This window comes from Cucumis sativus, chromosome 5, assembly GCF_000004075.3.
Source record: "Cucumis sativus cultivar 9930 chromosome 5, Cucumber_9930_V3, whole genome shotgun sequence".
NCBI classification, from domain to species: domain Eukaryota; kingdom Viridiplantae; phylum Streptophyta; class Magnoliopsida; order Cucurbitales; family Cucurbitaceae; genus Cucumis; species Cucumis sativus.
In genome coordinates, this window is record NC_026659.2 from 6,316,165 (window position 1) to 6,340,147 (window position 23,983).

The following is a 23,983-nucleotide window of genomic DNA, read 5'->3' on the forward strand; positions in this document are numbered from 1 at the left end:
TAGGATCTATATATATTTTCCTTAGACTTTAATTAAAAGATTATAATACGTTACTAAATTTTTGGTTTTTTATCTATATATTCTTAAAGTATCAAATTTGCATCAAAAATTTAGAAAAATGTTACAAAGTTAGAAAAATGTATACATTGAAAAATAAAGTAAACAAAATTAAATAAGATATTTATCATGAGTTTTTAATTTGAGAAAATAACTTAGTATTATTTAGGAGGGAAATGATCCAAAATGATAATGTTGGGAGTTTTTCGTCTTCTTCTCACAAAATCATGCCTTTTTCATTTCGATACATTCTATGACTATTTTTTACGGTCATTGATGACACAAAAAAATAGCTATGTTCGACGAAAAACTCCCTACTTTTCCACTAATCACATGTAGAATGAGTTTTTATTATGACTCATTTTCCAATCCCCATCCATTTTGGCTACTAGCCATAGAAGCCCCGATGTTATATTTTATGTTTAAAAATCGGCTTTTAGTTGTCTTTTATGTTGAATTTGTAACAATGATTTTTAGTTGGTTTATTATGTTTGAATTCCTTATTAGTTTAAGTTACGTTTGTATGTTTTTGTATGGTTGTTGAACCTGATTAATTAAGGAGTTGATTTCATTATTAATATTTTGTTAATTTCGTAGTTATATGTTGAGAGAAGATGGGTGTTTGAATGTTGTTGAAATTGTATTTCTTTAAACATGTTTAGAGTACAAATGGTAGGGTTTGTTCTTTTTCTACTATATCATGCAACTATAATAGTCATAACTTAATAGTTGCATATAAGTTTAGTTCATTTTTTTCGTTTTTATTAAAAAAATTCATTAATCTAACTTCTATTTATTTGTTTATACAATCTCATTTCAACATGTTTAAAGGTTGAGAAAATTGAAACTGACCATGAATTTGCACAAGATATTCTCCTGAAAGTCAAAGTAATTTAGATACACATAGATCTTCTAATTTAATTAATGATGTTGGCTGCTTGCACTCTATGTATTTGTCTCGTAAATTCCTGATTTACTTTTTTATGTATTTGTAAGGGTTATTTAGTTGTATTTCTCAAATGTGTTGTAGTTAACAATTATATATATTTAAGAAAAACGCTATATGGTGAAACTGTCGATATATGAGACAACTTCATGAAGCATTCGGGATCATGAATTAATTATTAGTAATTTCAATGTTTTAGAGTTCGTATACTTGTTATATTTATGTTTGCAAGTTCCGTGTACGAGTTTGCAAAAGATACAGATAGTCATACTACTTTTCTTTAAGTTAATTTTATGATGATATCATAATGCTAACTAGGAAGTACGTGATATTATCTATTATTCCTAAACTTGCTCTGAATATTATTGGATGCAAGAATACTGCTGCTTCCCAAACTTTTATTCGATGCAATGTATATATGTTTACAAGAAATATATATTATAACATGTACAAATTACAACAAACAATATTTTTAATAAAATATAATGACAAACATATATTTCATGGCTTAAAACAAGATATTTAATGTTTGTTTTTAACTCATTCACCAACATTAAAATCTGATTGAATGTTTTAAAAATGCACCCTTAGAAAAAAATCTCCCAATTATAAAAAAAAAATTGAGTAAAAATTTAACATAGAAGATGGTGTACAAGGTAAGTTTTTAAGTAGCATTATATTGAAGATGGTGAAAGATAATTGATACTGAAAATTTGATAATCTATAATGTTAGTTTAGAACCGACGTTGTGTCGATATTGTATCGTTTTTAACTTACATTAAGTTCTAGTTCTATACTAGTGAGTTAAGAAAAACAAACAATAATGTAAAGCAACAAAGAGTATATAGACTAGTAGGCAATATTTGTTACAATTCATCTTTTTGAGGTTGTTCATCATCGTTGCGAAGCCAGAAGAACCAATCTAACAATGATAACTTACTTGGCCAATCGAACAATGATAACTTACTCGATTCGAGCACCTGTGTTGGTTCTTCCTCATTTACCGTGCACAACTTCTTGAAATCATGCTTAAGAAGAGGATCCACAATTTTTTCCTACATAGGATAATAGTTTTAAGATTATTATTAATAACGTGGTAAGAAAATAATTGTGTAATTCAAAATGGAGAAGGTAATTCTACCTTGAACATGTTGAAGGGACAAAAGTACGAACCATCACAACCCTATTCATTCAAATTCAAAAGTTTGTTACTATACCAACTAAAACTAATAAGATTAATTACTCAAAGAAACCAAATGAACACAAATTAAAGATAACTATATTGCAAAATCAATAATGATAAGACATAAGAATGGAATTTCATTCTTAATAGAAGTCAAGCATCAGGTATAGGAATAAGAAATAATGATACGAGATTACGAGTGATTGTAAGTCTGCTAACCGGCATTGCTATGGGTTCTTCATTATGCAACACTCGGACAAAGTACTCGTCGAACGAGTTAGCAACAGGGCAGCTATAGAGAACCAGCATGTTATTCCCAGCAAAAGGTGAAACATTGCTGACCTTCCAATTTCTAGTAGCGGGAGGCCGAGGAGGAAGCTCTAAAGGATAATGCTCCGTTTGGATTTGTTTAAATTCTGTTATATATATTCAGATAACAAAATGAAAGAATAAAAAGAGTGCTTTGGTCATAAAAAGAAGTGTGTAAATGAATCTCACGACACTTTTAGGATAGTACTTAAATTTATAATATTTTTTTTAAAAAAATTGTAAATATAGAAAAACATATCTATGATATTATCACTAATACTTCTATAACCATTATGTCTTTTAATAGATTCCAAAAACTACATATAAATTTTGCTACATATGTAACGACTTTTCTTACACTATGTTATTGTCTCAGCTAATCTTTTGTCTCATTGCTATATTAGAAACTTTAGAAGAAAAAACACTTTACCTTCTGCTTCTGCTTCTCCTTCGAGGAAGAGCCCAAGCAAACATGTGAATGGAATAACAGTTTCAGCATGAGAAAAACGAAGTCTTGCCTTCTCATAAAGCCTTCCAGGGACTTGATTTTCCACGAAAAAAGTAGATATAATTTCCATACCATATATTAATTAAGATGTGTCGTGTTTGTGTATATATATAGATACCTTGTCTGGCTTTGATAGCGTTCTTCATGGATTCAAAAACATCTTTCAACAAATTAACTCCCATTCTATAATTTAATGAATTGCCATAACCCTTCAACATAAACACCTCTATATCGTCGGTCCACTCCAACAAAGCAACCTGCGCATTTACACAGCGGAATCTAGAAATTTTGTTAACAGAAGAAAAAATTGAAAAATAAATGCATGCTGAGATGGGAATTTTAACATGATACAATAAATAATAAAGTAGGAACGATAAATCAAAGTACCTCGGAAGGGTTGAACAGTCCACAAGCTTGATCTGTTTTGTTCAATAAGGATGCCTCCTGGTAGTTAATTAAAGGCAAGAAAAATCCTATTTTCAATATCCTTGAACTTAAATATTTTATGAGATACACTATGACATCTCGTATTTTCTAAGTATATGAATGAAAAATCACCTGCTTACAAAGAAACCAAAGAGATGAAATGTGTTGCTGAGTAAAATTTAGATCATAACGTTCAGTGAGTGACTTAGTTATATCATGGAGTACCGGTTCCTTAAGCTTCTCCACTTTAGGTTTCTGTTTCTTTTTGTATTTCTGCATTATTGAAAATTGATAGACATGAATGATAGCAACCAATCAACCACTAATTAATTAATTAATAATATAGCAAATTAAAGGCTTCGAAAATAGAAGAGATTTTGGTATTTTCTGATGTATTTCATCGATCAAACTATGGATAATACAATGGTACTTATACACGAGAAGATACCTATACAAACAGCAAATATATCGGAACAAACTAGACCATCTAAGCTAAATATAACAATTATGTTTACATCACCTCAAACTCAAGTCGTAGGTAGGTTAGAGACCAACTTAAGTTTGCAGTGTAACTGGTTGGGCGATTCTAATGCTTTAAAAAGTTGTGTAATTTTTCATTGTTAGAACTTAACTAAATCTGATAATAATACTAGAGGTAGAGATTGATCATTACTTTTTTCTCATTTACCACTGCTCGCACGAAGTTTTGCTTTAAATCAAATCTATAATGGAGGAGTGTGGAGAGAACATAACTAATGGAGCAGTTGAAAGACCCATGTTCGGAAAACACTAAACAATGGCGAGGTAACAACATAAATTCATTCTTCATTTTCATTCTAGCTAATATGTCAGACCTTATATTTAGTTTACTTTCTTCGCTTATATAAAGATAGGATAATGTGTAATTTGGTAACTGTACTATTCTATATTACCTGTCTATTTCTCCTTAGATCTTCATCAAAAGGAATATGCACTTTTTACCCTTTTCTTAGTTGGAAAAATCTTTAACACTCTTACTTTTTGATTGACTGTATGAAACTATCCTCTCATTTGTTTTATGCTCATGGAAGGCACACAAGAATCTTACATGATTCTTTCTTCTTGTTTCATTTTCATAGTTTTTGGGTTAAAAAACTCATGGCAATCAAAGCTTCTAGAGTAGTGTTTAAGTCAAGGCAATCAAAACACATGATGGAAATGCTATGTATATGCTTTTATCCTAGAATATTGAAGAGGTTCAAATGTATGGACAAAAATTCTGCTCACTTATCTCTCTTATATGTAGCAACAATTTAAATTGGATGCTTTTTCTTAATGTATATGTGAAACTTTCCTTTACTCAATTATCATTCATTTGATTTCTATATATAAATTTTATTTTGTTTTATATGAAAATATTTATTTGATAAATAATGTTTTAAAATTTAGGATTTGATATAAAAAAAAAAAAACGAAATAAACCATAAGAAAATAGGTTTTTCTTAATGTTTTGGGAACTCCCGATGCCATTTTTATGTCGTTAGGAGTTTCTATCTCCCAACGCCATATACTATGTGTCAGAAGTTTTCAAGAACTCCCAACGCTTTTTACTTGGCGTCAAGAGTTACTTATTTCCCGACCAAGCTCCAGACAATTAAAATATCATCGAAAAATTATGATCAATGATCTTCAGATGCATGTTTTACCATTTTTCGATGACTCCAAGTGTCAAAAAATTAAATTATTGTTTTCTTTTAGTGTTGGAAGGGAGTAGGATTATTAGGCTCTAAAGGAATCACACAGTAATTAAGGCTCTTGATCACTTACACTCTTCCCTTGAATCAGACTAAAAGGGAAAGAAAGGTTGATCCTCAAGGAAAGTGATATATCCATGGAAACAAAGTAGTTACGAGAAGGAGGATGAAAACATTTATAGTCTTGTTTGATGACGAGGATTTCCAACAAAAACACAAGCATGAGCTTGAAGAGTGAACTTGGTCTGGTTAAGGCTATGACTATATGAACATAGGTAATGCATCCAAACGTAACACACAAAAGGGGACCTCAGGAATAAGATAGGTAGAAGGATAGGACTCATTGAGACATTCCAAGGGGGTCTAGAGGCGAAAAATACGAGAATACATTTTATTAATAAGATGAACTACAATGAGTACAACATTGCCCCACAAATAGAAGGGAGGGGAAGTAGACAACATAAGGCAGCAGGCTACTTTCGTTAGGTGAAAATTTTTTTGTTCGGAAACCCCATTTTTCTTAGGAGTGTACGCTCAAGAACTTTGGTGGACAATCCCTTTGGAGGATAGGAACCCATGAAGGGTGTGATTTTGGAACTCATGACTGTTGTCACTTTGTAAAATTGCAATTTGGGCATTGAACTGTGTTTTTACAGAGTGTGATAGAAATCTTGGAATATGAAAGTGACCTCGAATTTATTAAAGATGAAGAAAACTCATGTAAAGCAGGTATAATCATCGATAAAGCTTCAACAAAAATCACTATTTCCCAAAAGAGGTGGTAACGTTGGATTGTCTCCAAACATCACCATGGATTAGGATAAATGGTTGGGTTGGTTTATACGGTTTTGAAGGGAAAAGAGATCCTATGTTGTTTAGCACAAATACACACATCACAAAATAAAATAGAGATATCAACTTTAGAGAAAAGGTGGGGAAATAAAAATTTCATATGTTGAAAGTTCGGGTGGCTCAGATGGAAAATGCCATAACATACAATCTTTCTCAAAAGTAGTAAAATACGAAGATAAAAAAATTGGTCCTAAAGGTACTTCCCAGCAATTGGAGTCAATAAACCATCTACTTTCATGATTTTATCATAACTAGCACAAGGAAGATAGGACAAAAATTCTCAGAAGAACCTATCAAGAGCGATCTGTAGCAATGAATCCAGAATCTAGGGATTCTCCCAATCGATACCGATAAGACTGAAGGACTAATTAGGCATACCTGATTGAGCAATAACTTCCAATGAAAGGACTAGGATCATTCCAATTTTCTATGGAGTCGGATCGTTGAGATGTTTTAAATTATTCACTCACATATGTCCGCCTTGAATTTATGTTTTTCATTTGGTGGTTGTTTCTTACCACCTAGAGACAAACCATGCAATTTTCAAAAGTGTTCTTTTGTGTGTCATGGTTTCTTACAATGCTCACTAAAAGGAGCATGTTTTCTGTTGTGCTTCTCACTACCAAAAGTAGAGGACCTTGCATTGAATGTGGTTGAATCATTGGCAAGAGTGTGGTTAGAATATTCATAGCACTCGTACGATCCTCCTCTAGACAAACTTCATAATAGACCTCTATCAAGGAGGGAATAGGTCTCTGCCCAATATGCGACCATGAATCACATCAAACTTGGAGTTGAGGCCAGAAAGGAAGTTACATTCATAGTCCTCTACATGCATCCATGGACTCGTGTTCTCAGTTCGTAGAGACAAGAAGCGCTATGATATTTTGAATATAACTTTTGAGTTGTGTCCCATATATCCTTAACAGTAGAAGCATTTAATAAAGGTTTGCCAATTTGTGGCTCCATACTGTTAATCAACATAGATCGTATGAGAGAATCCTCTCTTTTCCAAAAAGTTCGTAAATATCACTTGGTTGAGGTCATGGTATCTCTCCTATTAGAAAGTCAAATTTGTGGCATCCCTCAAGAATCATTTTAACAGATAGAGACCAAGAAATGTAGTTTTTGTCATTTGACTTCACCTTTGTAAAGACTTCTATAGATTGTGCCACAGACCTAAACACATAAGTAAGAGTCGCATTAGGGAACAAAGTTATCATACTCTATCAAAATACATTGACAAGGTTGTAGGAATGTCAGAACTTGGTGTGTGTATGTAGAAGCTCTTAAAGTTGCCTCAAAAGTTGTGATTTGCTGTTGAAAACATAGCAAGTTGTTGTTGGGTGGTACCTTGAGAGAAATAATCTTGCACATTTGGTTTGGACTGAGTCAAGGATTCACCAGCATCAAATTTTGACTAGGTACAGAGGTTACAAACACGAGGAAGACAATTTGGATAAGGTTTTATTCAGCTAGGTTAGGGTTTTCGACAACAAGGGTGATGGTGGCGATCGAGTTAGGATTTGTGTTGACGGTTGGGTAAGGGTTTGTAGAATAGTGTGCAGTGGCTGCAGTTGGACATGCAGCGGCAGCTAAGCTTGACGATGCGTGGAGTGGTTACAACTGGGTGAAAGAGGCGCTAAGTAGCACTTGCAATTGGATCATCATGTCGATTAGCATGGTGATCTGAAGCCAGCAAAGGAGCTAGTCCATGGCAGCGACAATTCTAGCATCTATGACGACTTGAACTAGCAGCACTAACACTGGCTCTCATCTTGTTGGCAGTGTGATCCTTTATTGTTTGCTCCTCTGTTTAGGTTCCATCAAGGTGTGGTTTCTAAGGTTTCGTCATTACCTCTCTATAATACCATATTAAAAGAAGCAAAAAAGAAAGAACACACCAAGATATATACGTGAAAACCATAATATAGGAAGAAAAACGACAATATAGATAATTTTTTCTTATTATTTTCTTATGAATCAGAATAATAAATAGCCAACATGAGTCTTAATAGAACATAAAAGGAAACTAGATATAGTAATTTACCATGGGGGCTTTTAACAAACTACAATCTCCTAAATTCATATAGCTTTTTTATTAAAAAAGATTATTGTTTATTTTACATTTTTTTTTAATAATGCATCATCACATGCTTGTGTTTTAGACACGGTCGATAAATTAAAACATGTAGAAATACAAATGAAAAAAAATTTAAATAGGTGAGTGTTAAAATTTTTTATATGCACAAACAAACACATAATATAAGTAAACATGTCTATTATTTATATTATATGTATATTAGTGTCATTTTGGTGTTTAGTTTTTGTGATTTGTGGAAATTTTTTAAGATGTAATGAAAATGTTGATTCACCTTTTCTATCGATATCGAACCCATGAAAATGTGAAAATAAACCATAAAAATATCGACATAACAATATATCGTCATATCAATGAAAATTTAAAATTATAGTATTTGTTTTGGGTGTTAAAACATTGGTCTAAAAATTGGATTAATGAGAGTTTTTTTTATATATATAACTTTAAGGGTATTAATGAAACTTTTGAATAGTTCATAGTTATTTTTCAAATAAAACTTTAAAAGTTAGTATCTAAAATTAACGGTAAGGATATTTTTTTTTTTTAACTTTTTTAAAAGTTTACATGCATTTTTTACATATATCACAAAGTTTATGGGCATTTTGTTATAATTTAGCCTAATAACAAAAGTGCAAAACAGAAAACAAATGTAGGATAACGACCATATTTGCATGCCCATCTTTTGTGCATCTCTATTCTCTCTCACCACTTAGGTCAAATTTTGGCGAATATAAACTACAAAAATATCAAGAAGATATTGAAAATTTGTAATTACCTTATATCTTCGACAACTTTCAAAAAACCTAAGCATCATATCACTAGCATGATTCTCACTAATGACTGAGAAAGCTCGATGACGATCTGAACCAAGGCTTCCACTCCCATTAAATAGCCCCATACCAAATGCCACAGCACTGGCCGATGCTCGATCAATCTAATTTTTCGTGGAGGAACAAACGTAAGCATATATATTAAATTGCAAAACTACTATAAATATTTGTAAGAATAACAAAAAATAAAAATTGAAAATAGTAACTGTGGCGGAACAACACAAATTACAATGTGGAAAGCGAAAATAACCTGAGTTGCTTTGATTGTATATACGTCGGGGTGATAGTTGTCACTCAACAAGTCAGGAAACAGTTTTTTGGTTCGGATTCCGAGATCATACAACTCTTCCTCTCCTTCGGGAATCAATTCTCCACCGTTCACTTTTTCACTCCAAGGGGATTTCCATTGCTTCAACCAGGAAGGCACTTTGTGATGAGACGAATCAATCTTTCCTACATCATCTCCTAGGAGCTTTTTTAATTCATTTTCCAAGTTGTTTAACTCTTCGATTCGTTTTTTGGTCGGAGCACGAGTTCCATGCCTTGCCTGAGGAATAACAAATCCATATCCACAAAAACTTTATCAGCATTTTATATGCATGAATTAACTATATAGTACATACAAAGAAGAACAATAAAAATAAATAAATAAATATATAACTAAACATTGAACTATACAGCCAAACTATAAGGATCGGGTTCGGGTGAAGTTTGCCTATTCTTGTTGGGTTGGATTGAGTTGGTTGAGTCTAAGGATATGATTCTTATGATTATTACTTGATCTAGCTCCTTGAGTATTACATGTATATTAATAACAAATATATACAATTCTTTTTTAACTCTAATTTAGAAAGTTTATCTTGTAGAGATATTATAGATATTGATATTTGGTATTTAAGAATTGAGTTTAAATTTTAGTTATTCAATATGGAATGTTAGATAATTTTAAGTATTTTAAATTAATAAAATTAAAATAATAATAACCTATCAATCCAACCTTGAGTTGGGTTGGAGACCTATAGGTCATTTGAATTGTCAACTTGACCAATTCAAAGTTTTGGGTTGGTCAAAAAACTGCCACAACCCAATCGAACCCATATGTGGCATGAGACAATGGTCTCTTCCATTAAACCAAAGAACACAAGTTGAATAACCATCAAAATATATTTGTTATTTAAATTTAATAAAAAAAATAGAAAACTCAATTGTATAAGGCATTGTTTTCAATATTTTGTTTTTGAAAAATTAAATGTATAGAGACTAAGGATGTGTTTGGGAGTGATAGTTTGAATGGTGATTTTGGGAAAGAAGATTTAGATAGAAATGAATTTGTAAAATTGATTTCTAAATTTGTTTGGTTCCAAACTTCTTTTAAAATTGATTTTCAATATTTAAAATTGGTTTTAGAGCATTCTAAAAGTGATTTCAAAATTTCAAAATTATATATTATATTTTTTAAAATTATTTAAATAATTAATTATAATAAATCTATTTTTTTATGAATTTACTTTACATTAAAAAATTATTAAAAAGTTGGCCATCAACCGTTGCTAACAAACTGTTGTTGGAAACAATGGGTGTCGGTAGTCACTAAAAAATGGTGATAAGAGATAAGGTAACAATGGTCACTAGTTGAATTGAAGTTGATCAAAAGGTTGGCAATAATGGAGCGGGAGGCACTCCCCATACCTATCCCTGTGGGGCATCTCGTTCCCCATTTTGGGGAGTCGGAGTCAAGGTCAGGATCGAGTTCCCGAGGGAAAATTACTTGTTTCTGTTTTTTAATTGTTTTTTTAAATAAATTAAAATTAATAATAATAAAAACTTTACTAATCATTTATTTTTAATTTATTTTAAATTTTAAGTTAATATAAATATTAAAAAAACAAAGCTACTATTTTTAAATTTAAGTAAAAAATATGCTATATATATCTCTATATATAACAAAAATTATTTGGGGCGAGGTCGAGGATGGGCGGGGAAATATACCCTCCTCGTCTCCCGAATTCGAGGACCTAATTGGTGTCTTTAGTCAAATCGAGTATCCCTTCCCTCGGGGGAATTTTGTCATCCTTAGTCACTGAAACACAATCGTCTTCTGTCAGTCAAACCGAGGATCCCTTTCCTCGGGGGAATTTTGTCATCCTTAGTCGCTGAAACACAATCGTCTTCTGTTGGGTGAAAATAATTTTTGAGAATATGGTGTCCGAAGTTCTAATAAATATGTAACTTTATTAATTTATTTTTAATAATTTTTAAAAATGCTGGAGGTGATTCTCTTTCCATCACCAAAAGAAGAATCACTTGATTAATAATTTTTAACAATTTTAGTCCGGTCAAAATCACTCCCAAACACACCTTAATTTTATCTCCAATTCTTTTTCTTTGTTATCTACTTTACCAACGGTTTAAAAAATTAAGCCAAAATTTTAAAGAGAGTGGTTTTTTAAAATAAGAAAATTTATTGTAAATGATAAAACTAATAAGAAATGTTTACAAAATATAACAAAAATTTAGAATCTATTAATGATAGCTAGACTAGTGTCTATCAACGATACATATATTCATAAAATATAGCAAAATTTGATATTCTATTAATGGTAGACACTAATAGAAGTTTATCAAAGTCTTATCACTAGTAAATATGAATTTAAACCATTGTACTTGAGAAAAAAATGCTAATAATTACCATATATGTGGAGAAAATAAACTTAAATTTCAAATACCAAAAGCAAAAAAAAAATAAAAAACCGAAATAGTTACCCAATGCAAACGAATCCATTACTTTTGTTTTTAAAACTAAAAAAATGAAATGGTTACCAAACAACTTCTAATTAAATTGTTTATGGAAACCAAACAGGTTTGAAATATAACATACCACAAGATTTAAGTGAATGGGAACACACCCATCCGGAGGAGGAGGAATATTATGGTTACTATTACGACCACATTTCGATGCTTCATATCTGTAAACAAAAATATCAATATTAGAAGTTATCTCCATTTTTTCTTAACAAGAAAAATAACAATTCTTTTTCCTTTTTCTTTTTGGTTGATATTTGAACAGAAACAATAACTAGAGGGAGAGGAAGAAAAAAAAAAACCCTCTAGGTTGCATGCTTTCTTGCAACCTTTTTTAAATATACAAAAGATTTCCCAAACATCAAACAACGCTACTAATATAATTAGAAATGTATATAGTAAAACTACCAATGTGAAAGAAACTTTTTTTTTTTTTTTGTACTATTATATAATTCACTCTTTTCTTAATATTTAACTTTACTCTCACTCCTTAAATATAAGAGTTTGGAATACCAAAAGTTTTCCAACTCATTTTCTTTTCAACTATAAAAAGTATTTTTTTCCATCTTCAAAAACTCATTTTCATATCTTAGGTCTTGTTTGGAACGAGTCGAGAAAAAAATGTTTTTCAAATAATGTACTTTCATTTATACTTTTATTTCTTTCCAAAAAAAACCTTAAAAGAAAAGCACAAATGTGTTTGGTAATTTTTTTTTTTTTTGTTAAAAATGTAATTTTTAGGTAAAAATTTGGTTGATTTGGTATATACTAAAAGGTTTCTTTTATATATAATTTAAAATTATAATAAAAGAATTTCTCCATTGAGATTTTAATAGGAGTTTGGTAATGATCGTTGAGAATGATGGTTGGAGGTACCAAGGAAAAGTCCCTGTCAAATGATACTTAAAGGTTGGCGACAGCAATCGTTGGAAATCAATTGATTGCAATCACTGAAAAACAATTGTTGGCAGTTCAACGATAATGATCACGAAAAAATGATTGACAAAAGTATATTGACAACGATCACCAAAAAACGGTCGACAAAAGTAAACTGACAACAATCACCAAAAAAACGATCAACAAATGCTGATAGAAAATGACCACAAAAAACGATCAAAGAAAGTTGGCTAACAATGGGCACCAAACAATAGTCGACAAAAGTTGGTCTGAAACAGTCATCGAAAAACGGCCATTGGTAGTTGGCCAATAATTATTATCGAAAAACTGCCGATGAAATTTGATAAAAAAAAAAAATGGTTACCAACGGTCTACAAAAATTGGCTTACAATGGTTAATAAAAATGTGTTGACAACAATCATCGCGCAATGATTGACAAAAGTTGGTCAACAACGGTTACAAAAAATAATCAATGAAGAAAGTTGGCAAGCATCATCGAAAATGTTCGATGAAAGTTGGCTGACAACGATCGTCGAACATTGATCGACAAAAGTTGGCCAACAATATTTACTGAAAAATGATCGATAAAATTTGGCCAATCATGGTTGTAGAAAAGAAGTCAAGAAGATTGGTCAATGCAAATGCCAGAAAATGGTGGTTGAAGGTTGACGATAGTAACAACCAGAGGTTGGTTGGCAGCGGCCATTGAGAAACGGTTGTCAAAAGTCGATGAAAGTTGACCAAAAACAGTCACCAAAAAATTAACGACGAATGTAAGATGACAATGGTCACTAAAAAATTATCGACAAAAGTTGACTGTCAACCATCACAAAAAAATAGCCGACGAAAATTGACTAAAAACAATCAATGCAAGACGGTCGAAGAAAGTAAGTCGACAATAATTCAAAAGTATTCAAACTTCACATAATGAATTTGTGTACATTAAACTTTTGTTTTTTTTTCTTTCTTTTTTTCTTCTTCTAATATTCCTTTTATTTTTTATTATTTTATTGATATCGAAGTCATATAAAAGTTGGTATTTAATCACTTTAATGAATTTGTGAACAAACTTATCTTTTGATAGCATTATGCCATGCCCAAAATAAATCCCACGATACTCCAAAAAATTTTGCAAATAGAACTCCTTAGCATAGACAGTATGCCCCCACAAAATTCAAAGACAAATAGCACAATCCATGGGACACACATTGTACCGTCATAAGCACCTACCTTAAGCAGGAACAAGGGCAAAATGCTATCCAAATATGGAATCAATTCAAAATTGAGCTTCGTAAGGACTTTCTCCCACGCACACAATTCAAAAGGCAAGCTTTGATGCCTTCGATGGGCTATTAGCATACTTGATTATGTCAAAGAGTTGTCACCCCTCATCATTGAGATAGACAATTTGTTCGAAAAGGATGCTCTCTTTTCCGCTTTAAGCTTGGGTGGAAAGATTGGGAATGAGTTGAATTAGACTGGCACAATGTACAAACTGTTGATAATGTCAGTATTGTAGTTGATACACTCACCGATTATTATGCCCAAAATAAGGGGAAAATTTTGGTCCACGTAAGAGCGGGGGAGACAAAGTTGACAAACAAAAGGATCACAACCGCAGAGAGGGAGGCAAGTTGAAACTATTTAGTAACAAGTTTGGAAAAGGTTTCGGCGCAAACAAATGTGAGTCCTCCAATCCTTTGAAGCCATGTTTTGTCTGTGATGGCTTGCATTAATTGGACGAGAGATTGTCTAAATTGAAAAGCCATGAATTCCCTTGTAGCTAAGCTTTGTGAAACAAAAGCGGATGCTAACACTCAAGAGGCTAAGCTACGGTCATTTCAACAAATATGCACACCTACAAAGGATAGCTCCTCAAAGAAAAGCAAGAAGAGTGGCGCTTTCTATAGATGTCCTAAAATATGGGAAGGCTGCTATAGCCATGATAGATACGGGTGCCATTCACAACTTTATGAAGGAACGAGAAGCAAAGAGACTTGATCTTAGTCTCTCAACAAAGCAAGGCGTCGCTAAAGCTGATAACTTAGAGGTTCGACTTATAAAGGAGATAGTCAGGAATGTCCCTATGAAGTTTGTCGAATGGCAACATAAGCTTGACGAATTTCAACTAGTCCTTGGTCTAGCTTTCTTAAAATTCAAAGGGTTTACTCAGTTTTATCAGTCAAGTTTTATTATGTGTAATTAAGTTATAGTTATAGTTAAATTTTAAATAGAAAAAAGCATGTGCAACACAGACGCAAAAATCTATAGATAAAATAGAAGGCACGATCATGCCATTGACTTTCTCGTCAATTCCCCTCAGAGAATTCATGAAAGAAGATGAAGCTAAATTTTAAAATAAAGAAATTTTCAATAACTTCCATTTGAAGCGTATGATAAGAAAGATTAATGTTTAAAACAGGTTTTAAATAAACAGGTCGAGATCCAAAATCACTTCCAAAGCATATCCTAAATCAACCCAAAACAAAAAATGAAAAATAGGAAGGCAGATTGAAAAAAGAAGAACCAATTAAGAGAATGAAACCCAGAAAATAGATGAGAAAGAAAGATTGATGAAGAGAACCTGGTAACAGTGGAGAGATGTTGCTTTACATCGAAGGTTAGCTCTTGGGCTCTGAAATTAGAGAATAGGAATAAGAAAACTATTAGAAGAATAATGGGCATATCACAGTTTTAATTTCTTCCTTAGGTTGTTGCCATTCATTCAAGTATGAGTGTATATAAATAAGACAAGAAAGCACCAAGAAACTCCACAAGGAAACTAGAATCTTAATTCATGTGACAATTTTAAGATATTAAACGAGATCATTAATGGAACCATTTCATACCATGTTTCCTTTATATATATATATAAAACTCCTGACGAACTGGCAGTTGCATTTTCATTTTTTATTTTCTTTCTATATTAAATAATGAAATATAAAAAAGTTAAGAAGTTTGTGGGAAAATTGCCGAAAGTAAGACAAAAGGGAGGGGTTAGCTTTTAATTTTATAGACTTAGAGGACTTTCCAAATGTGAAAGGACTTTTAAAATGGTATTTGTTATTAGCTTTGTTTTGTGTGGGCTTCAACTTTTGAACCAGTTAAATATTCTGGAATGAGATTGGCCAATCCTTTGAGCATCTGAGGATTTGTACAGTAAAAAATCACCAAATAAATACTTGTTCAAACACGTTTAAGATCACTCTAAATTATTCTAAAATCATTTAGAAAACATAAAATTGATTTGGGGTTGGAAAATTTCAATTTTGAAAGTTGCATGATAAAAACTTGTTTACATAAAATTGATTTGGGGTTGAAAATTTTCAATTTTACCATTTTAGATCATTTAGAAACTTTTCCTTTTGTTTACTTTCTACCGATTCTGGATTCCATTAAAGTTTAATTGGTTGATCCTAGCAAAATCTAGAATTTCAATTCATATCCAACCTCTTAAATTTAAAACTAACTTTTACTAAAAAGAGAATGACAATCTTAAAAAAAAAAAACATGGATTTCTCCTCTTCCAAAAATTACAATAAAAAAAGAGTGAAAAGATAAAGCTCATCTGAGACAATAGAACTTGTTAGTGAGATATTTGCAAGATAAAAAAACACCTAAAAGATAGAATAAATTTTGGGTTGAGTTTTTCAAACTTGTAAGTTGTGAGATGCTTGTGTGATATTTGTGAGATAAAAAACAAGAGTAAAAACAACACTCTATAAAACATATGTAAAACCGTCATAAATCATCTAAACAAGTAGAAAATTGAATTGGAGTCGTTGGGTATTTTAAGTTTGGAAGTTGTGAAATATTTGCAAGATATGTGAAAGAATAAAAAAAACATAAAAAAAATCATCAAACTTGTAAAATCATCTTATAATTTGCCTAAAACAAGTAAAAAATTAATCTGGAGTTGGTATTTCAAGTTTCAGCGTTCTGAGATTATGTGTGACATATTTGTAAGATTCAAAAAACAGCTAAAAATCTTCATAAAAAATATTGTAAAATCACCTAAAACAAGTATAGTCTTAATTTGAAGTTGAGTATTTCAAATTTGAATATTGTAAGATATTTGGAAAATGTTTACTAGATGAGTAGATCGTGTTTCTTTTTTTTTTTTTTTTTTTTTTTGCAAATTAAAATAGAACAAAACAACAACCATATTCCTTAGCCAAAATAATCATAAATCTTCCATTTTGACGGCCAATGCAAATTATACAAATATTAAAAAGAATAGAAACCTCCAAAAAAAAAAAATACAACAAAAATGAGCCAACCACAATATTAATAAGAAAGTTGACCAATTTTAATAATCCTAATTCTTCCATTTTGAAGGTCAATGTAATTATACAAATAAATAAATTAATTAATTTACAAACAAGCAAGCAAATAGAAACCTCCCAACAAAAATAAGCCTAAGCAAAGAATAATCTAATAATCTAAAATGGTAAAAATTTCCTCAAAGAAATAAATTTGAAGGTTTAAGTTCTTCACCAGTTGAAGTTTGAGGAAGAAGTTGTCATCTTCTGCCTTAGTTTTACTATCAACATCATTGATGAAGTTCAAAATCCCGTGGTTATAGTTCGTCCAAGAAGTTATTCTCGATTCACAGGGGTCATCGAAGTTGCTGGGTTCGTGGCCGACACTTAGAGTCAGTTCGTCTGTTGAATTCGACATCCAAATAGTTTGTTTGCCACTGCAAAAAAAAATAGAGGAGATGGGAAGAATTAGAGCATGAAATGTGGAGTTTTTTACCATGGCAATTATGACATTTTCCATCAAATTTGTTCCAAAACTCTTCTTTCTAAAAAAAACCTTTGACATCTTAAAATGTGTCCCACTTTTAATTTAGTATTTTTCTTTTTCAACTTCGTTTAATTTTAGTTTTTGTAATTGAAGTGGGATCATTAAAGGGATAAAAATTTGGGTATGAACTAAAACTTTATAGATCCCTAAATTTTTTATTTTTTTATTTTTGTCTAATAAATTTTTAAATTATTAATTTGCATGCATCCGGTAAGTTTCTAACATATCCAAAATGTTAAAAACTAAATGCTACATTATTAGACATTAAATTTATATGTGAGTCTACAAAATATTATTGGTCATTTATAAAAATTAATGTGTGTCTATTAACTAAACCCTTGAAAATTTCAGGTTTAATTGGAGAAAAAAAGTTTAATTAAACAATTAAAATTTAATACAATAATTTATGATGTCTAGTTTAATTAAGTAAAATAAGGTAAAAAATTACTTAAAATGTTTGTAGATTCATTCACATCAATATACTTTTTTTAAAAAAAGAAGTAATCTTAGATATTTCTCATAAGTTTTTATATATAAAGAAAACAACCAAATATTGTTCTTTTTGAGAGTTTGAAGGGGCCAAGGGTTGGTCCAACGTATGTCTTCCATGTTATAAGGGTGTTATATGTAACGGACATACTTGTCCAAGGTGTGTTACCTATGGCCGTATGCTCCGATTAGCCCCAATTTATCTTGTCTTTATGTCTTGTAAGTAGTTTAGGTAGTTGCTTTCAATTTCGAGTCGATATGCTTGGGTGTGACGTTTCGGCATTTTGCATATGCAAGCCTGCCAGAGATGAAAAAGTTAAAAATGTACTATAGGGGAGTCATACCTGTTGAATCCCCGCCCAAGCCTTGTCGTACTCTTTGCAACCTATGCTTTCTTATTGCAATTGACAGTCTTCAATGCTTGTTTTAACAATGTTTTCAATCAATTTAATCATCTTTCACGTTTTCTAAAAATATTTTCCAAAAACGTGAGGGGAGGTTGAAGCATGTGTTAAAGTTGTCCGCGAATTGCGGATTTTGATCGGCTGACTTGTTCGTCGAGCTAGAACAAGTGCCGCACAATCGTTCACATCGTGTTTGAAGGACTACGATTGTGACAAGAGGCATGGTTCGTTAGGAATCAAACCAATACAAACTATAATTTGCATTACAAAATTCATTCGTGAATGTCATGATGTGTTCTAAACATGCGACTTAATTAAGAAGGTGACTAGGCTAGGGTTATACGATGAAAGGGGGCACATTCTACTTATGCGTTGCTAATTTCATATTATTCAATGTCTAGCAGAAGTTTTCCTCGAAGTTTTCCTCTCTCTTGCCCAAGTGTGAGCAAAGAGAGAAGTTTCCAGGTAAGTTTAGGGTCGAACATAAAGAATTGGTGCTCTAAATGGAATAATCGTGCATTTTAATCCTACGAAGTATATCTATAAAATACATTGTTATGAACAGTATATTTTATCCTAAATATTTACACTAGTGTGCAATGGAGTTAGCAAAATGAAGATGGCAATGAGATGTGGTGAATTATGAACTTAGGTAATAGGCGTGATAATGCAGGAAATATAATATTTACCCAATTACATTCAATGTGAGGGAAAATAACATATTGAGGCGATACAAAGCATTTATTTACTTTAAAATTAAGGCACTCAATAAAAAGCAACTCATCCTAAATTAAGTGGAGCAACCTTTTGGTGCTTTCACCGCACAAACTTGCATTTTTTATATGAATGCCAAAGATAAGTTTGGTGACCAGATTGCATTGCTACAATATCCTTGCCTTCTGTTTAGTTAAGTATGAGGTCATCACACGTCAAATGACAACAATCAACCCTTTGTCTTTTCTCTCGAATAAAACAAAGTATTGATGGCCCACATTTAACTGAATAAGAAAAATAACAGAGACATCTAGATTTTGATCTATTATTAATTACGCCTTAACATGGTTCATACAATCAATTAAATGTAAAATAGATGGTGAGATAAAGAGATGGCAGAATGACACTAAAAATGCATTAAAATTATAATTAAAACTCTAGGTCTCGCGGCCATAGAGTAGTCATTACAAGTTAATACAAATAAAATACAAAATAGGGTACACACAAATAAGGCAAGCCACGAAGTATGATTTCTCATGCTATTTGGCTCTAGATTTTGCCTTTTTTCTCTAGGGAGAAGTGATATTGGGATCTCTCTATTCTAGATTCTCATCTAAGACAAAGGAAACGATGGAAGTATAAAGCTTGCTCTCGATTTGTAATTTTTTCACACCGGCAAATGAAGAAGACACTGCTATTTTAATTACGTTAGCTTTTACTTTATGTTTTTTTCCTATCAAGTGTAAGGGAGATTTTACTTGACATTTTATTCACGTTAAGTATAGTAAACATTTACATGACGCGAACAAAATGATAAGTATGGTGTTGAAAAAGCAAAATTTTCATAAAATTTTTTGAACTATTTTATGTTAGCTTTTACTTGACATTTTTCTCGCGTCAAGGATAGTGGAGATTTATTTGATGGTCTATTCGCGTCAAGTATAGTAGATATTTTACTTGATGTTTTTTTCTCATCAAGTACCTAACATTTATTTGACGCAGAAAAAACGTCAAATATAGTTAACATTTTTATTTGACATTGTAGATACCGTATTTTGTCCTGCCTTTTTATTTTTTTCATTTATTTTTTTATTTATTATTATTTTAAAAGAATTTGAATTTAAATTTAAATTCTAAAATTTAAATCTTAATTTTTAAATTTATGTTTTAAAACAAAAACAAAAAAATAACATATTTAAAATTAAAATTAAAAGAAAAGATTTTTTTTTCTTCTCCCTATCTTTCTCAACCATCCTCTATTTTCGTGGGTCACAACCCTCCCACTTTCTCTCAATCTCTCACGTTCTCCCACTCTTCCACCTTCTTCCCCAATCTCTCACGTTCTCCCACTCTTCCACATTTTCTCTATTTCTCTGTACTTCATTTCAATATCTAAACCTACTCCACTTCTATCTAAAAAAAATGAGACATTTCCCTATAAAAAGAGAATGAGAAGATTCAATTGTAGGGGAATTTCTTTTGCTATGAGGATTATTTGATAGAGAAGAGAGACACGTAAAAGATATTTTTTTGGAAGAGGTGAAGAGGATCAACCCAGAACATTTTACATTTAAGGCAGACCTTGTAAGTTCTTTTTTTTTTTATTCAAGTTGATAATACTGGTTTAATTATTTGGCACACATTTGGGTGCTGTCTTAATTATTCATTTAAATCACTCATTAATTAGCGGTTGAGTTAATCATTTGACACTCATTTCACATCTTTTAATTATTTGCATCATTTGAATCATTTGGCTCCCATTTGACTCTTTGATTGCTGCCCTAATTAATTAGTGTTTGTTTTGCATCTAATTACACTTATTTATGCACATCTATTTGGCCATTTGACTATTCTGATGGTTGAGTTCTGCATTCGTTTAATTATTTGGCACCCATTTGAATGTTGTGAGTTAATTATCTGATTTTGCTGCTATTAATTATTTCATTTGGTTAATTAATTAGCATACTGTCAATGCTATGTTAATTATTTGATCTGTGTTAATTTTCTGCAGCATCATTAATTATTTGGGGATTAATTATTTGCATTATTTGACATCCATTTGCGCTATGTTAATTATTTCATTTAGTTAATTAATTAAATGATTTGTTAATTATTTGATTGATGTCTTAATTATTTAACACTCATTTGACACCTATTTGGCATAATGATTTAATTATTTGCTATCTTTTTAATTATCTAGGCATCCATTTTACATTCTGTGTTAATTGTGTGTATCTATTTGGTATCTTGCTTTAATAATTATCAATTTGACATATATGTTAATTATGCATTTGAAAATAACTATTCATTTGACATACTCTCTTAATTATGCATTGTTAATTAATTAGCACAATGTATTTGACAGTTTTAATTTTTGGCATCCTCCATTGTGAGCTAATTATTTGCCTATTGTTAACTTATTTTGACACTCATTTGGCATCTTATGTCAATTACGCATTCAAATTATTTGTATTCTATATTAATTAATTAATCACTAAAACTATTTGACATCCATTGGGTACTATGATTATTTATTGGTTAATTATTATTTCACCCATTTGACATCCTCGAGTAATTATTTATTACTCTAGTCTGGCATAAATAATTATTTTGCATATTTCTGAATTAATTAACTAATTTGCCTATTTCTGCATTAATTAATTATTTTGCATCCTTTTGAATTAATTAATTATTTTGCATCATTATGCATTAATTAATTATCTTGCATGTACTGTATTAATTAATCATCTTGTACATTTTGCGTATTGCTTACATTATCATGTATTTGTTTTATGCATTTATTTTATCTCAACATATTACCCTTTAAGTATTTTTCAAATTTCATAATGTTTTGTCATTGTTATTATTCATTTTTTAATTTAAATATAAAAATGTAAATTGAAGAAAAAATATTGTTTTTTATGGATTTTATAATTTAAAATCCATGAATACATAAAAATTTTCCGTTTGAAATTTAATTAATAGATTGTTTTTAAATAAACACATTTCATATTTTAAATGAGACTGAGTAGTGTTTTCATTCTAGATACATGAAATTTCTCATTAAACACCTATGATAGATATTAAAATATCAAGTTTTGGTATCTTAATATTCTTAAGGTGAATAAAAATCTTTTAAAACAAAAATAAAGTTAATTTTTCTAATGGCTCCTATGCCACCCATAATCATCAATTCATGCTTAGGTTTTACTTTCTTCGATATGAATTGATAAACATGGGACATTTAAACAAAACCTAAATAAAAACTTTGTTTTGTGAACCTCTCTAATTTAATTTAAAAGATAAAATTGGGTAACCATTTTTTGGGTGTTGTAGGGTGCTAACACCTTCCCTACACACAACTGACTCCCGAACTTAAATCTCTAAATGTACGCAAACCATTTTTTTTCTTTTTTTGGTTGACCAATCACACCCTAATATGGTTGGTGGCGACTCCAAAACTATTTATTAAAATTAAATAAACGGGGAGGTCGGTCGCTCCGCGTAGCGATCACGTCGCGACAGACATTTTGGAAATGTCAATTATAAAAAGAATAAAAATAATTTTTATTTCCCTTCTCTCATTAAATAAATTTAATAAATTTTTTATTACAATTTATTTATTGAAATTAATTAACTAAAATAAATTTATTACAATTTATTTCCCTCCTTTCATTTTTTCGGGTCTTTCAACGAAAACCTTAAACTAAAAGATTTCATCACTAAACTCATAGAAAATGGTAAGTATTTGCAATACAATGATATATATTTACATTTTTTTCTTCTTATAAGTATAGTGATGAAATCTTTTAGTTAAAGGCTACCAATATAAGAGTTGAAAGGTCATTAAATTAGTTGAATATTGGAATTTTTCGTTAGTTGTAAAGTCGCATTCATCTGCATTTGAACATGTTTTCACTTAAGGGATAAAAGTCCTATGGCAGCGGAAGATTTTACGGAATCATTTATCAATTTAATTTGAAAATCCCAAATAATTAAGAAATTAGTTTTCTTATTAAGACTTAAAGGCTAAGCATGCTTTCTAATTATAGATTAAAGAAAAAAAAAAAAACTTACTTGTTTGACGTCTCTCAATATACAAAAAAATCTCCAAATTGAGACACTATCCGTTGGAGACCTTCTTATCCTTTGGGATAAGATTGGTTTGTGGAAACCAATTAGGATGAAAATAAGTTTAGAGATTTTCTAGAGAAACTCTTTTGTAGAAAAACAAAATATTAGTTGAAGAAAAACTATTTTCAAGTCCTTGAGACATCATTTAGGGGAACACTCATCTATTTACCCTAAAGTAGGAAATGAGTGAATTTCATCTTGTGTAATTATGTTCTCAACTTCCCACTCAGTCTTATTCTTAAAATGATAAGCTTATTGAGTTGACGATCTGACAACTCTACCCCATACAAATTAAATGACAATTTCTCACGAACATGAGTTCATAATACACTCAGAAATTAGATTAAGTTACATACGTCATCCTAATCAAATAGAAATCTAACTAGTTAACGAAGTTACATTTAGTACTGGTTACTATTTTGATGTCCGATTTTATACTCTCAAACTCACTTATGGAAGAGGGAAGAGAAGGAGGAAAAGGAAAGAATTAAGAAGATGAAGAAACTTTATCAAATTGAAAGAGAATTGAAAAATTGAAGGGTTAAAATTACAAAAAGAAAAAAAATGCTCCTAAACTTTGTAGTTTGTGTACAAAAATACCTTTAAAATCTAATAAATTTTAAAAATGCCCTTGAATTTTTAGGAGTTAAAAAATACTCTTACTATTAGTTTTGGAAGGAAACTGTTAAAGATTTGTTTCAAAAGTACTTCAATACTATTTAAAAAGTTTCATCAATACCCTCGAGTTTAAAATAAGTTGAAAAATACTACACCAATCAAAATAAAAAC

The 23,983-nt window shown here is 30.7% G+C and overlaps 1 protein-coding gene across 1 annotated transcript; it reads right to left on the reverse strand.

Annotated features, from left to right (window-relative positions):
• Positions 1-1,664: 1,664 nt before the first annotated feature.
• On the reverse strand, positions 1,665-15,463 carry LOC101205760 (multiple inositol polyphosphate phosphatase 1-like). Its single transcript, XM_004148144.3, has 11 exons — positions 15,229-15,463; positions 11,824-11,911; positions 9,196-9,492; positions 8,891-9,049; positions 3,562-3,702; positions 3,391-3,447; positions 3,122-3,260; positions 2,926-3,036; positions 2,406-2,602; positions 2,145-2,186; positions 1,665-2,058 (listed from the first exon to the last, which is right to left on the reverse strand). The coding sequence occupies exons 1-11, from the start codon at positions 15,327-15,329 to the stop codon at positions 1,870-1,872; spliced, it is 1,521 nt and encodes a 506-aa protein (XP_004148192.2). The 5' UTR covers positions 15,330-15,463; the 3' UTR covers positions 1,665-1,869.
• Between the last annotated feature and the right edge of the window lie 8,520 nt (positions 15,464-23,983).